At 37.2% G+C, this 16,416-nt stretch overlaps 1 protein-coding gene across 1 annotated transcript in view; it reads right to left on the bottom strand.

Moving 5' to 3' along the window:
• Window positions 1-16,416, bottom strand: part of LOC132544190 (protein unc-13 homolog A-like) — a 135,740-nt gene that overhangs the window by 50,553 nt on the left and 68,771 nt on the right. The window contains 1 exon segment of the mRNA XM_060207758.1: window positions 4,859-4,952. Coding sequence (XP_060063741.1) covers window positions 4,859-4,952 — 94 coding nt within the window.

The following is a 16,416-nucleotide window of genomic DNA, read 5'->3' as shown; positions in this document are numbered from 1 at the left end:
TACTAAGAAAACCTGTCTATTGAGGTCAATTTCTATTATTTTACTAAGAAAACCTGTCTATTACTACCACCTGTCTATCTAGGTCAATTTCTATTATTTTACTAAGAAAACCTGTCTATTACTACCACCTGTCTATCTAGGTCAATTTCTATTATTTTACTAAGAAAACCTGTCTATTACTACCACCTGTCTATCTAGGTCAATTTCTATTATTTTACTTAGAAAACTTGTCTATTACTACCACCTGTCTATCTAGGTCAATTTCTATTATTTTACTAAGAAAACCTGTCTATTACTACCACCTGTCTATCTAGGTCAATTTCTATTATTTTACTAAGGAAACCTGTCTATTACTACCACCTGTCTACCTAGGTCAATTTCTATCATTTTACTAAGGAAACCTGTCTATTACTTCCACCTGTCTACCTAGGTCAATTTCTATTATTTTACTAAGAAAACCTGTCTATTACTACCACCTGTCTATCGAGGTCAATTTCTATTATTTTACTAAGAAAACCTGTCTATTACTACCACCTGTCTATCTAGGTCAATTTCTATTATTTTACTAAGAAAACCTGTCTATTACTACCACCTGTCTATCTAGGTCAATTTCTATTATTTTACTAAGAAAACCTGTCTATTACTACCACCTGTCTATCTAGGTCAATTTCTATTATTTTACTTAGAAAACTTGTCTATTACTACCACCTGTCTATCTAGGTCAATTTCTATTATTTTACTAAGAAAACCTGTCTATTACTACCACCTGTCTATCTAGGTCAATTTCTATTATTTTACTAAGGAAACCTGTCTATTACTACCACCTGTCTATCTAGGTCAATTTCTATTATTTTACTAAGAAAACCTGTCTATTACTACCACCTGTCTATCTAGGTCAATTTCTATTATTTTACTAAGAAAACCTGTCTATTACTACCACCTGTCTATCTAGGTCAATTTCTATTATTTTATTAAGAAAACCTGTCTATTACTACCACCTGTCTATCTAGGTCAATTTCTATTATTTTATTAAGAAAACCTGTCTATTACTACCACCTGTCTATCTAGGTCAATTTCTATTATTTTACTAAGGAAACCTGTCTATTACTACCACCTGTCTATCTAGGTCAATTTCTATTATTTTACTAAGGAAACCTGTCTATTACTACCACCTGTCTATCTAGGTCAATTTCTATTATTTTACTTAGAGGTCCTTAAGACAGAATAAAACTTTCAGTCTACTTACGAGGTCAGTTGATCAGTATTCAAATTTAAAACACTACAGAACAAGAGACCCATGGGCCTTAACGGTCATCTGACAAAAAACAAGCCAAACTCTAACAACAGTGAGTCTGCTGTTAAAACAGTGGGCTTTATTCATTTGAATAAACTTGGTAGTCCTTCCTCCAAGCATCCTACAGGCCCAATATCAGCACTCTGAGCCTTTTGGTTACTGAGAAGAAGTCGTTTACAGATTTTAACATATCTGAACCCTGTGATCTTGAAAGAAGGTCAAGGGCATTCACTTGAACACATTTGGTAACACTTCCTCAACCCCTGTGACCTTGAAAGTGGGTCAAGGTCATTCATTTGAACAAATTTGGTAGCATGTCATCCCAGCATCCTACAGGTCCATTATCAGCACTCTTGGACTTTTTGCTTATTGAACAGAAGTTGTTTGTATATTTTAACATATTTGACCCCTGTGACCTAGAAAGTGGGTCGAGGTCATTCATTTGAACAAACTTGGTAGCATGTCATCCATGCATCATACAGGTCTATTGTCAGCACTCTTGGACTTTTGCTTATTGAGAAGAAGTCGTTTGTATATTTTAATATATTTGAACCCTGTGACCTTGAAAGTGGGTCAAGGTCATTCATTTGAACAAACTTGGTAGCCCTTCATCCCAGCATGCTACAGACACAATATCAGCATTCTGAGCCTTTTGGTTGTTGAGAAGAAATTGTTTAAAACTTTCAACATATTTGACCCCTGTGACCTTGAAAGTGGGTCGAGGTCATTCATTTGAACAAACTTGGTAGCCTTTCCTCCAAGCATCCTACAGGCCCAATATCATCACTCATGGACTTTTGCTTATTGAGAAGAAGTCGCTTGTATATTTTAACATATTTGACCCCTGTGACCTTGAAAGTGGGTCAAGGTCATTCATTTGAACAATTTTGTAGGGCTCCATGCCAGCATGCTATGGACCAAGTATTAGCCCCCTATGCCTTCTAGTATTTGAGAAGAAGTTTTTTGAATGAAAAGTTTACGGACGACGCACGGCGGAAGGCGCACGACGACGGACGAAGCATGATGGCTATAGGTCATTTCGACCCTTCGGGTCAGATGACCTATAAACCTGTCAGCACTGAAATGTTAAAAGTGCTTTTAATTCTAATATCATGTTCTAGTGACCTATAAACTTAATATCACTATGAGAAATAGTAAATAGTTTCTATATTGGGATTATCAAAAAAATCCAAACTTTATATTCTTCTGCACAGCCTTTATTCCAGATGTATCAACTGCTTATCCAGATGTATTAACTACAACTTTATGAAATTGGCTTGCTTTATATCATAAGCTGATGATAAATTAAATGATTTCATTAAATTTTATGTCAGGCAATTTGTTAAAACTATCAGAGTTTTCTACTCTCTCATAGAGTCAGAGTATAAGTAATATCTAGTCACTACAACACTTTGGTCTACTGAGTCACACATAACAGAGAACCCTACTTCATCTTAAAGAGTCTGTACACGACATGACAATTCTTTAATCAACCTCATTCTGATCACACAAACCACTTTTTGTTATTTCAATACAAATACTTATGTCCCCTTATTTCTAAAATTTTTAATAAAAGAATGAACATCATAAAATACAAACATGTACACAATATAGCTGCAGACCAATGAATATTTATTATTTCAAGACAAAACAAGAAATTATAAACCATAAGGGGAGATAACTATCAGTGTTTTGTTCTTCTGTTTCTAATTGAGATATTTAAACTTTTAGGTAAATATCAATCATTTCTACAAACATGATAGCCAACCATTCAAGTGATTTATATAAGGCATATCTAGACACTAGACTGTACAACTTCAGATTATTTGTTTGTGGTACCAGAAAAAGAACTTTCTATGCATGACCTATACAAAAAAAACTTAAGTTTTGATACAATGTTTTCCTACTATTATCAACAGTAATTGATAGCAAAATGCAACTGACCAAATGTCATCACCATGTTCTTCTTCATTACAGAGAAGCCATTTTAAGATTTTAACACAATTTACCCTGTCGTCAGGTTGTACTTATGAAAAATAAGGACTTTACAAATTTTCAAAGTTTGTTTCCAAACTTAACACTTCAGGAAAACTGAAAATTCACACTTTCACATGATTCTTGCAATCTTAATAAAACATATTCAATATGTATCTCTAGGACATTTTAAGATTTTTTTCCCAACAAAATTGACCCCAGTGACCTCAAATGAACATGGACCAAGGTCATTTATATTTACAAACTTCAAAGTCAATGAGTAAAGCTTCCTAGGGCCTAGACCATGCCAAATTTATTTAAAGGTTGTTACCAAAAATAGCACTTCCGAATTTTCACTCCTATACAAAACTGAAAAGTTGTAAAGTTGTATGTACAATTTTTTCTTATTGAGAAGTTTTTTAAAGTTTTTTTTTTCCCCACAAAATTTCTTATTTGAACCTTGACCCCTACTGAAAACTAAAAGTTGACATTTTAAGAAAAACAAATTTCTCGAGAAATGCTATTTATTTGTGATAATGCAAAACATATACAAAGATGAATTCAATATATTCAGCGGTTGATGACATATTCCAATTAGAAGTAAAATCAAACACGACATCATGGCGACCATTTTGTTTTTCTGATGATGTTGAAAATGTCACTAAATGGTAGCGGACATCTGTGGAAACCTTTCCAACGACATAACAAAATATAAGTATTGATTTAGGTCTAAAATCAGTTTAATTTTACCAAACAACAGTTTTCAAGATAAGGCTGTTAAAAGTTTTTGACCTATGATGTCATGGCAGCTGTTTTGACCTACTTAAGACGGTAGTTTTGACACCTTCAGTTGCCTACACCATCGTTCATATACTGTAAGCAGTTCTATTACAGATCAAAAGATATCACAGGTCTGATAAATGTGTCAGCCATTTCAAGTGAGCGAATTTGAGGATGTGGATATTTTTTAGAAAATACTGCAAATAAATCTTACAATATGAACATATGTCCATTCACTTATGTATTTGTTTGGTGGCAATTCATCCACATAGCATAACTAGCGAGAAATGATTCTTATGGGGTCTTAAACTAATGAACTGTATTAAAAAGGTTGGAAATTTTCATCTCTAACTACAACAGCAAGATGTTTTCCTAAGTAAAATTCTGATAGCACAAACATTTCTAAAAATGAATTTACACTACTCTAATGAAACACTTGTTATGGAAGATATTGAAAAGTTGAATGATATATAATTAAAAACAAAAACAAAATTAAAAAAACCAAAAGAAAAAAAGAAACTGTCAATACAGTTCCTAAGCAACAATACAACACAATTAGTTACCTTAATCACCTGTTTGTGAAGACGAATCAACAATTAATAATAGAAAGAGATCACGGTGTTAAAATCCACTTAATCATACATGTCTTAATAATGTTTCCTTTCAACCAATATTTAGATCAAATCTTCAAATCAATATCTTTTTTATCAAGTTTGAGATTTTAATATTTGAATGTGAATCTTGGTTATTTTGCTATACTAAGAGCATGTTTGAATGATCTTTTCTAATTGGACAAGAGAGTAGACTTACCAAGTCGCTGACCAATGAGACAGACTTTCTACGAGGTGCTCTAATTTCTGGCATGCTGTCTATACTTGTATAGAATGGGTTGTGTTCGGGAGGCCTGTAAGAAACAATATGGAGAGATTAATTGAAGAGACTGTATTGTGACCAGTTCTATAATAAATGCTTTATCCACCGACTGACTTCCTTGTCAGAATTGTGTCACCATTTCTCCATCAAATAGTTGCAACAGGCCAAATTTTACTAAGATAATGGGCAGCACTTTGATGCATCTCAGAGAACAAATGATGAGAAAATTGTTTTTATTTATCTAACAGTTGGCCCATACCTGGTTATGGGACCATCTATCTCTTCAGGTGTTTACCTTAAATATCCAGATATACTGCCTAATTATCTTCTTATTCAACAAAATCTGATCCCCAACAATCCTCTAATTCACTGCTGGTTACAACGTGATATACAGCAAACCAGTTTCATTGGAGTGGATATTTCTAGTTGAGATAAAACAGTACAATCTCTATCTATATAATCATATAAGATGTTCTTTATAAAATTACAATTTGCTAAACTTTAAAGTTTTGGATATGGTTCTATAATCAGAAGAGAGGACAAAGTCTTTATTTGAAAAGAAGCAGACAATCTTTTTTCCCTAATCATGGTCAACTATTCACTTTGGCATTTATTGCATAAGACTACATAACACTTCAAAAGTTTTGATCAAATTTTTCATTAAATTTTCTTTTTCTTCCATTTCCCCCTAAAAATATCAAATGTTGAAAGGCTGTCTGTAAGACATGAATTCCCAGACCCAATATTTGAACAATTCTACAAATTCTAATAACCATGACTCTGAACTTTCAACCATGAACTTATCCAAGTTTATTGTTATTATCAGTTGAACTTTGTATATATTTTATAGAGATCTCAAAAGAACTGAAACTGCTTGCGTGATGACATTGATTCTGCCCGGAGGACAGGACAGACTGATGTGGCCCAATTTCAAGAGAATGTCCCTGGCAATTACCATGTTACCGATATAATTAAAGCTGATCTATTTACACCTGTAATTTGTGATAAAGTATCTTCCATGTGAAAACATTTATATACAAAATGACTACTGATTATAATGTCTGATCCAGATCAGTAATTTTTGGGAGTGCAGACTTCTTTTTCAAAGAAGAGTGAATTATATGAAAGTTTTATTAAAAAGGATCCTTGAATGAAAATGCCTCAGTCTAAATGGCTTATCTGTGCTGTTTCTGAAGTCCTCAATGTCACACATGTTGGGTGACATATGGTTAAGCCTGTATCCAATCCATATCACCTAGTTAAACAACTACGATCAATCTGTGTATTATTGATGTTGTGTAATTGGCAATCTACCCTACAGCAGTCTGGTTACCATTTCTTTGATGTTTTCAGCAAAGCTATGGCTGTGAGTAGTTAAAACAGAAGATGGGAAAATTGAAGAATTAAGGTTGGAGGTAGGACTACCATTGTGCTAGTGTTTTTAAAAGGGTTGATGTAATGAAGAAGAGATAGATTTGAAGTGAAGAATTTGTGAATAAGGAAAGAGAGTGTCACATGATTCAGTGTTATATTTAACACACACCCTTTACTACAAAGTGCTCATGAATAATCCTTTAACCTTGACCTGTCAAACCATTCTTACAAGTGCATGCATCCTGAACAACAGAATTTAACATGGATGAATGGATTATGTGCACTGAATCAGAGATAAACTACATTCATGATAAAAGACACAGAAAAGTGGTGAAGAACTAGTCTGATAAAGAATTCAGCACTTTTAAGGTTCCTAGACACACAACAATGAGTTAAATACTCCAGTTCTCTAGGCTTGAATAGCTAGAATATAACAGTTTATCATGATCCCAAAGGGAATACAGAAACAAATGAAATATTTCTTTGGTTGCACAAACAATTTACACAAAAGTCACTATTTTCTACATAGTTCCAGCAGTACATAGCCTAAGGCTTATTCAAGGGCAAATATGCTTTTCAAAGTCACAGACTTCGGTGAATAAATTATTCATTCTCTAACAAGGTGTGTTAAAATATATGGCCCATTGGTGTCGGCCATGACACCACACACATTTACACAAGAAATCCCCAGAGAAAACAATGAAAGCAATTTTTAATCTGCTAATGCAGTTCTATCTTATATTTCTGATGAATTCCTTTATATAATGAAGAGATTCTAAAAATATATATGACTTTGCCCTTTACAGCAAAAATAAATAGTAACTTCACTGAATATCGTTTTTCTTGTTAAGACATCAAAATGTTTTACATTTATAAGCAACTTATAAACAAATATTTATAATATATATAAACCAATGTCTAGATCAAGCCTAACATTTAACATATCTCTGAATACTGACATTTCAATCATAGGACAAGATCAAAAGGACTTAATCAGGTATTTTTGTTGGGCTCAATTTTCAGAGTTTGTGCGGACAATTCTTTTTATTGATAAATATGTCACAAAAAGTATACTGATCACAATTTTGATAGTTTGTGGACCAATGAATTGGTTGATTAAGAGCACCTGCAAAACAAACAAAAACAATGATGTGCTATTTATAACTACACAGTTGTAACTTGATGCAGCTCAGCAATACTGCTATCATTATCAAATCCAGGACACACTGAATCTATTCAAACATACCCTGTGTCTATCTAATATGATACTATTGAACATGTTACTGTCAAATCCGCTTATTATGTATAATATGCTATTTTCCAAATAAAAGTATTATAATAACTGGTATATTATAATAACTCAGCAGGCTGTTTAGGTCACAAGAACCTGAAGTTAGAGTACCATAATCATTAAACCTTTTACTAAACAGAACAGAGATGAATAACAACATAAATTGATTGGATAATTGCATTTCATAAACATTGAAATCAATGCTAATATATTCAAATCGGACACAAGATAATTTCTACTTTCACTTTTGGTTCATTTCTAAGAACTGAGCTGAACCACAGACTCATAGATATATCCAAGTCCGTGGCTGAACTGAAGTAGAATAGATTACTGTGATGCAATATTTGTCTCGACTCTATCAATCATCATGATCTGTTAGTTTTCCAAGAAAATATTTACCTGGCTTCAGTAAACATCAATACCATTTTGCAGCGTGAAAAAGTAACCATGATCATGTGACAATCATATGTCTCGTAGGTCGTGCTTTTTAGCAGTTTTTATTTTACAAATAAAATGACTTCAGTTGATTTGATAAATCTTTTAACTACTTCCTTTGAAAGAGTATTGAAAAGAATGAAAATGCTGTATAATGCAAATGAATCACTATACAAGATGTAATTATGACATTGGTGATTGACCTATTTCAAGCATCATGCTCTTCCTGCTATAATACAAGATATCAAACCAGACCTCTAAGAGAGAACAGGCATTGTATCATTATTTATAACATAACACTAAAATGGTCAATAGGAGACTGTTTTAAACTTCACAACCATGAATTTTTTCAAAAACATTTTATGTTCACAAAAATTATGGCTGGTGCTGTACCAAAGCGATACAAAATGGCTGTACCTAGAAAAATTTGATAGCAAGTTTTCAATTAAAAATTGCATCCTTATTCTTATTGTTTGGTGCCAAATGAAGTCCTATTTATGTAATCAATACTGACTGAAGGTTTTGGTTGACTGTACCTGGTAGATGACTTAAATTCTGTTGTTTACAGACAGTGACAGTGAATTTCATGTATAATGTGCACAAAAAAAGAACCCAATAAACCCCCATAGGGGGCCCCTCTACCTGCCTGTTATACCTACTCACAACCTGAAATATGCCCTTCCTTATGATGCTGAGCTGGGTGAATGTTTTCAACTTGTCTTGGTGACATTCCACACATACAGGACGGTATTCCCCATTTGGTTCTGTGATTTTGGTTCATGTTCATAGTGTTTACCGTTTTTATTTCTATTTGTTTGTTGTTGTGTTGGCCGTGTATTTTTGACCTCCTCTGTCTTTATTCAGACATGTGGTGGTGAGTTTACATTGTTTGTTGTTGTGTTGGTCGTGTGTTTTTGGACCTGTTTCCTCTGTCTGTATTCAGACATGTGGTGGTGAGTTACATTGTTTGTTGTTGTGTTGGCCGTGTGTTTTTGGACCTGTTTCCTCTGTCTGTATTCAGACATGTGGTGGTGAGTTTACATTGTTTGTTGTTGTGTTGGCCGTGTGTTTTTGGACCTGTTTCCTCTGTCTGTATTCAGACATGTGGTGGTGAGTTTATATTGTTTGTTGTTGTGTTGGCCGTGTGTTTTTGGACCTGTTTCCTCTGTCTGTATTCAGACATGTGTTGGTGAGTTTATATTGTTTGTTGTTGTGTTGGCCGTGTGTTTTTGGACCTGTTTCCTCTGTCTGTATTCAGACATGTGGTGGTGAGTTTATATTGTTTGTTGTTGTGTTGGCTGTGTATTTTTGGCCTCCTCTGTCTGTATTCAGACATGTGGTGGTGAGTTTACATTGTTTGTTGTTGTGTTGGCCGTGTGTTTTTGGACCTGTTTCCTCTGTCTGTATTCAGACATGTGGTGGTGAGTTTACATTGTTTGTTGTTGTGTTGGCCGTGTATTTTTGGCCTCCTCTGTCTGTATTCAGACATGTGGTGGTGAGTTACATTGTTTGTTGTTGTGTTGGCCGTGTGTTTTTGGCCTCCTCTGTCTGTATTCAGACATGTGGTGGTGAGTTTACATTGTTTGTTGTTGTGTTGGCCGTGTATTTTTGGCCTCCTCTGTCTGTATTCAGACATGTGGTGGTGAGTTTACATTGTTTGTTGTTGTGTTGGCCGTGTGTTTTTGACCTCCTCTGTCTGTATTCAGACATGTGGTGGTGAGTTACATTGTTTGTTGTTGTGTTGGCCGTGTATTTTTGGCCTCCTCTGTCTGTATTCAGACATGTGGTGGTGAGTTTACATTGTTTGTTGTTGTGTTGGCCGTGTATTTTTGACCTCCTCTGTCTGTATTCAGACATGTGGTGGTGAGTTTACATTGTTTGCTGTTGTGTTGGCCGTGTATTTTTGACCTCCTCTGTCTGTATTCAGACATGTGGTGGTGAGTTTACATTGTTTGTTGTTGTGTTGGTTGTGTATTTTTGACCTCCTCTGTCTGTATTCAGACATGTGGTGGTGAGTTACATTGTTTGTTGTTGTGTTGGCCGTGTGTTTTTGGACCTGTTTCCTCTGTCTGTATTCAGACATGTGGTGGTGAGTTTACATTGTTTGTTGTTGTGTTGGCCGTGTGTTTTTGGACCTGTTTCCTCTGTCTGTATTCAGACATGTGGTGGTGAGTTTATATTGTTTGTTGTTGTGTTGGCCGTGTATTTTTGGCCTCCTCTGTCTGTATTCAGACATGTGGTGGTGAGTTTATATTGTTTGTTGTTGTGTTGGCCGTGTGTTTTTGGACCTGTTTCCTCTGTCTGTATTCAGACATGTGGTGGTGAGTTTACATTGTTTGTTGTTGTGTTGGCCGTGTGTTTTTGGACCTGTTTCCTCTGTCTGTATTCAGACATGTGGTGGTGAGTTTACATTGTTTGTTGTTGTGTTGGCCGTGTGTTTTTGGACCTGTTTCCTCTGTCTGTATTCAGACATGTGGTGGTGAGTTTACATTGTTTGTTGTTGTGTTGGCCGTGTATTTTTGACCTCCTCTGTCTGTATTCAGACATGTGGTGGTGAGTTTACATAGTTTGTTGTTGTGTTGGCCGTGTATTTTTGACCTCCTCTGTCTGTATTCAGACATGTGGTGGTGAGTTTACATTGTTTGTTGTTGTGTTGGCCGTGTATTTTTGACCTCCTCTGTCTGTATTCAGACATGTGGTGGTGAGTTTACATTGTTTGTTGTTGTGTTGGCCGTGTATTTTTGACCTCCTCTGTCTGTATTCAGACATGTGGTGGTGAGTTTACATTGTTTGTTGTTGTGTTGGCCGTGTGTTTTTGGACCTGTTTCCTCTGTCTGTATTCAGACATGTGGTGGTGAGTTTACATTGTTTGTTGTTGTGTTGGCCGTGTGTTTTTGGACCTGTTTCCTCTGTCTGTATTCAGACATGTGGTGGTGAGTTTACATTGTTTGTTGTTGTGTTGGCCGTGTGTTTTTGGACCTGTTTCCTCTGTCTGTATTCAGACATGTGGTGGTGAGTTTACATTGTTTGTTGTTGTGTTGGCCGTGTGTTTTTGGACCTGTTTCCTCTGTCTGTATTCAGACATGTGGTGGTGAGTTTACATTGTTTGTTGTTGTGTTGGCCGTGTGTTTTTGGACCTGTTTCCTCTGTCTGTATTCAGACATGTGGTGGTGAGTTTACATTGTTTGTTGTTGTGTTGGCCGTGTATTTTTGGCCTCCTCTGTCTGTATTCAGACATGTGGTGGTGAGTTTACATTGTTTGTTGTTGTGTTGGCCGTGTATTTTTGGCCTCCTCTGTCTGTATTCAGACATGTGGTGGTGAGTTTACATTGTTTGTTGTTGTGTTGGCCGTGTGTTTTTGGACCTGTTTCCTCTGTCTGTATTCAGACATGTGGTGGTGAGTTTACATTGTTTGTTGTTGTGTTGGCCCTGTATTTTTGGCCTCCTCTGTCTGTATTCAGACGTGTGGTGGTGAGTTTACATTGTTTGTTGTTGTGTTGGCCGTGTGTTTTTGGACCTGTTTCCTCTGTCTGTATTCAGACATGTGGTGGTGAGTTTACATTGTTTGTTGTTGTGTTGGCCGTGTATTTTTGGCCTCCTCTGTCTGTATTCAGACATGTGGTGGTGAGTTTACATTGTTTGTTGTTGTGTTGGCCGTGTGTTTTTGGACCTGTTTCCTCTGTCTGTATTCAGACATGTGGTGGTGAGTTTACATTGTTTGTTGTTGTGTTGGCCGTGTGTTTTTGGACCTGTTTCCTCTGTCTGTATTCAGACATGTGGTGGTGAGTTTACATTGTTTGTTGTTGTGTTGGCCGTGTGTTTTTGGACCTGTTTCCTCTGTCTGTATTCAGACATGTGGTGGTGAGTTTACATTGTTTGTTGTTGTGTTGGCCGTGTGTTTTTGGACCTGTTTCCTCTGTCTGTATTCAGACATGTGGTGGTGAGTTTACATTGTTTGTTGTTGTGTTGGCCGTGTGTTTTTGGCCTCCTCTGTCTGTATTCAGACATGTGGTGGTGAGTTTACATTGTTTGTTGTTGTGTTGGCCGTGTATTTTTGGCCTCCTCTGTCTGTATTCAGACATGTGGTGGTGAGTTTACATTGTTTGCTGTTGTGTTGGCCGTGTGTTTTTGGACCTGTTTCCTCTGTCTGTATTCAGACATGTGGTGGTGAGTTTACATTGTTTGTTGTTGTGTTGGCCGTGTGTTTTTGGACCTGTTTCCTCTGTCTGTATTCAGACATGTGGTGGTGAGTTTACATTGTTTGTTGTTGTGTTGGCCGTGTATTTTTGACCTCCTCTGTCTGTATTCAGACATGTGGTGGTGAGTTTACATTGTTTGTTGTTGTGTTGGCCGTGTATTTTTGGCCTCCTCTGTCTGTATTCAGACATGTGGTGGTGAGTTTACATTGTTTGTTGTTGTGTTGGCCGTGTGTTTTTGGACCTGTTTCCTCTGTCTGTATTCAGACGTGTGGTGGTGAGTTTACATTGTTTGTTGTTGTATTGGCCGTGTATTTTTGACCTCCTCTGTCTGTATTCAGACATGTGGTGGTGAGTTTACATTGTTTGTTGTTGTGTTGGCCGTGTGTTTTTGGACTCCTCTGTCTGTATTCAGACATGTGGTGGTGAGTTTACATTGTTTGTTGTTGTGTTGGCCGTGTGTTTTTGGCCTCCTCTGTCTGTATTCAGACATGTGGTGGTGAGTTTACATTGTTTGTTGTTGTGTTGGCCGTGTGTTTTTGGACCTGTTTCCTCTGTCTGTATTCAGACATGTGGTGGTGAGTTTACATTGTTTGTTGTTGTGTTGGCCGTGTGTTTTTGGACCTGTTTCCTCTGTCTGTATTCAGACATGTGGTGGTGAGTTTACATTGTTTGTTGTTGTGTTGGCCGTGTGTTTTTGGACCTGTTTCCTCTGTCTGTATTCAGACATGTGGTGGTGAGTTTACATTGTTTGTTGTTGTGTTGGCCGTGTGTTTTTGGACCTGTTTCCTCTGTCTGTATTCAGACATGTGGTGGTGAGTTTACATTGTTTGTTGTTGTGTTGGCCGTGTGTTTTTGGACCTGTTTCCTCTGTCTGTATTCAGACATGTGGTGGTGAGTTTACATTGTTTGTTGTTGTGTTGGCCGTGTATTTTTGGCCTCCTCTGTCTGTATTCAGACATGTGGTGGTGAGTTTACATTGTTTGTTGTTGTGTTGGCCGTGTGTTTTTGGACCTGTTTCCTCTGTCTGTATTCAGACATGTGGTGGTGAGTTTACATTGTTTGTTGTTGTGTTGGCCGTGTGTTTTTGGCCTCCTCTGTCTGTATTCAGACGTGTGGTGGTGAGTTTACATTGTTTGTTGTTGTGTTGGCCGTGTATTTTTGACCTCCTCTGTCTGTATTCAGACGTGTGGTGGTGAGTTTACATTGTTTGTTGTTGTGTTAGCCGTGTGTTTTTGGCCTCCTCTGTCTGTATTCAGACATGTGGTGGTGAGTTTACATTGTTTGTTGTTGTGTTGGCCGTGTGTTTTTGGACCTGTTTCCTCTGTCTGTATTCAGACATGTGGTGGTGAGTTTACATTGTTTGGTTAAGTGTTAGTTTTTATTTATAATACAATCTCTTCACATATTTTCAGCATTTTTACCTTTCAGCAATTGAATTAAAGAATTATTATTTCAATTGTTGTTTGGTTCTTTGTTGCTGTAGCTGATTATGATTGCTAGTAATGGTCTTTGTCATGTTAATGTGGATAGGTATGGTCACTTTTATAGTGAATCCGACCCCGATTCTGCATGCCCCAGTGCCGTTCTTGCTTAGAGGTGGGAACCTGTGATGTTTATGTACTTGGCTCTCCCTCTCTGAACTTCAGTGGCTACATCTAGGTGCCCTTGCTTGGGCCAGAATGGTAAATCTTCCAACCGGGGTAAGATCTAGGCACCCTTACTTGGGCTAGAATGGTAAATCTTTTAACCAGGGTAGGACCTAGGTGCCCTTACTTGGGCCAGAATGGTAAATCTTCCAACCGGGGTAAGATCTAGGCGCCCTTACTTGGGCTAGAATGGTAAATCTTTTAACCAGGGTAGGACCTAGGTGCCCTTACTTGGGCCAGAATTGTAAATCTTCCAACCAGGGTAAGATCTAGGTGCCCTTACTTGGGCTGGAATGGTAAATCTTCCAACCGGGTTAAGATCTAGGCGCCCTTACTTGGGCCAGAATGGTAAATCTTCCAACCAGGGTAAGATCTAGGCGCCCTTACTTGGGCTGGAATGGTAAATCTTCCAACCGGGTTAAGATCTAGGCGCCCTTACTTGGGCCAGAATGGTAAATCTTCCAACCAGGGTAAGATCTAGGCGCCCTTACTTGGGCTGGAATGGTAAATCTTCCAACCGGGTTAAGATCTAGGCGCCCTTACTTGGGCTGGAATGGTAAATCTTCCAACCGGGTAAGATCTAGGCGCCCTTACTTGGGCTGGAATGGTAAATCTTCCAACCGGGTTAAGATCTAGGCGCCCTTACTTGGGCTGGAATGGTAAATCTTCCAACCGGGTTAAGATCTAGGCGCCCTTACTTGGGCTGGAATGGTAAATCTTTTAACCGGGGTAAGATCTAGGCGCCCTTACTTGGGCTGGAATGGTAAATCTTCCAACCGGGTTAAGATCTAGGCGCCCTTACTTGGGCTGGAATGGTAAATCTTTTAACCGGGGTAAGACCTAGGCGCCCTTACTTGGGCCGGAATGGTAAATCTTTTAACCGGGGTAAGACCTAGGCGCCCTTACTTGGGCCGGAATGGTAAATCTTCCAACCAGGGTAAGATCTAGGCGCCCTTACTTGGGCCGGAATGGTAAATCTTTTAACCGGGGTAAGATCTAGGCGCCCTTACTTGGGCTGGAATGGTAAATCTTCCAACCGGGTTAAGATCTAGGCGCCCTTACTTGGGCCATAATTGTAAATCTTCCAACCGAGGTAAGATCTAGGCGCCCTTACTTGGGCTAGAATGGTAAAGTTCCAACTGGGTTAAGACCAAACACAAGTCTACCTCCGGGCTGTCTAAGGACGTTGCCCATAGTGATCTTGCGTCTGGTCATTACTTTACCATCGGTTGGTAGCCATGGGGTGACCCCTTCCTTCGAGCCTCAGTCTGGTTCTAGAGTAGACCTGCTCTGATGCCAAATTGATTGGGATCCCTCGTAAGAAAAACCTCAAACTTACTTGTAACAGGTGGAATTAGCTATCTCGGGGCACCTTTGCCGATAATGAACAGATAATTGCTGTCACAAGAAACAGCCCAACTGTCAAATACGGACACTTGCATGGGTTTTTAGCTTACAAAAATCCATTATGGACAGAAAAAATATAATGACCGATATCTCATGTTGACCTCAATCATAATGATCATTTTTCTTTACATAATTCATATGAGGAATATTCAATACATGGAAAAAGTATTATAATTAGCGGGATATGGTAATATCCAATATTGAAATAAGTGGGTTCCACTGCACTAATTATACCAGTTATTACTATATAACTAATTATACCCTGAGTAACTATTTCGTAATTCTTGGCTTTGGTTTACACTACAGATAATACTTTACTATGAAAGACAGAAATTCCATATAATTTTACTACCTGTATAGAGGCTTGTGGTAGAATCCAAAACATCCTAAAAGGAGATCACATAAGAACAGGGAAAAGAATATCTTTGTTTCACCCAGCTTTACTAGTATTACTGTATCTATCTGCTAATAAGCCCACTGAAATACAGTAGTTTAAATCTGCACGCCAAATTACATTTTGAGAACGGAATGGGATTTTCATAATAACATTCTTGCAATAGTCCGGACATCTTTGTTACCATATAAAGAAAATTTGTGTACACCATACCACTAGGCCGTTGCCAGATCCATGCCTGAGGCGACCACCTGTGCAACACGTGTCAGAGATTACAATACTTCTATATGGGAAAAAGAGAATAAATGTAAAATAAATACCAAAGTGAAAGTCTTGGTCTGGTCTTTTTTTTCAAATTCTGACAATTATTCCCAAAATATTCCCTACTTTTATACATAGCAAGTTCTATATGGAGAGAAATGTTGTTCCTTCTGTATTTTGCATGATTTTGAATGTTGGTAGTGACAAGGATAAAACGTTTTTCAAACATACATGTAAATCATTAATGAGATAAGATACAGAAAAATAAAAAATGAAATTGAATTTAATATTGATATCATAGAAAAAATAAGTAAAATTAGATGAACTCCAATGGAGTCATCATCCTTTAATAGTTTATTATTAATACCTGATATAGAAAATGATAATGTTAATGAAAATGGATTTTAGAGAAAAAAAAAAAATTAATTGCAATATTGTATTGGTTTCAAATGAACTCATCAGCAGTAAATGTTTACAGCATATTTAAC

This window comes from Ylistrum balloti, unplaced genomic scaffold, assembly GCF_031769215.1.
Source record: "Ylistrum balloti isolate Yb309-2 unplaced genomic scaffold, AGI_CSIRO_Ybal_v1 Utg369782, whole genome shotgun sequence".
NCBI classification, from domain to species: domain Eukaryota; kingdom Metazoa; phylum Mollusca; class Bivalvia; order Pectinida; family Pectinidae; genus Ylistrum; species Ylistrum balloti.
Note: the sequence above shows the minus strand (reverse complement) of the source record. Positions and strands in the feature narration are given on the sequence as shown.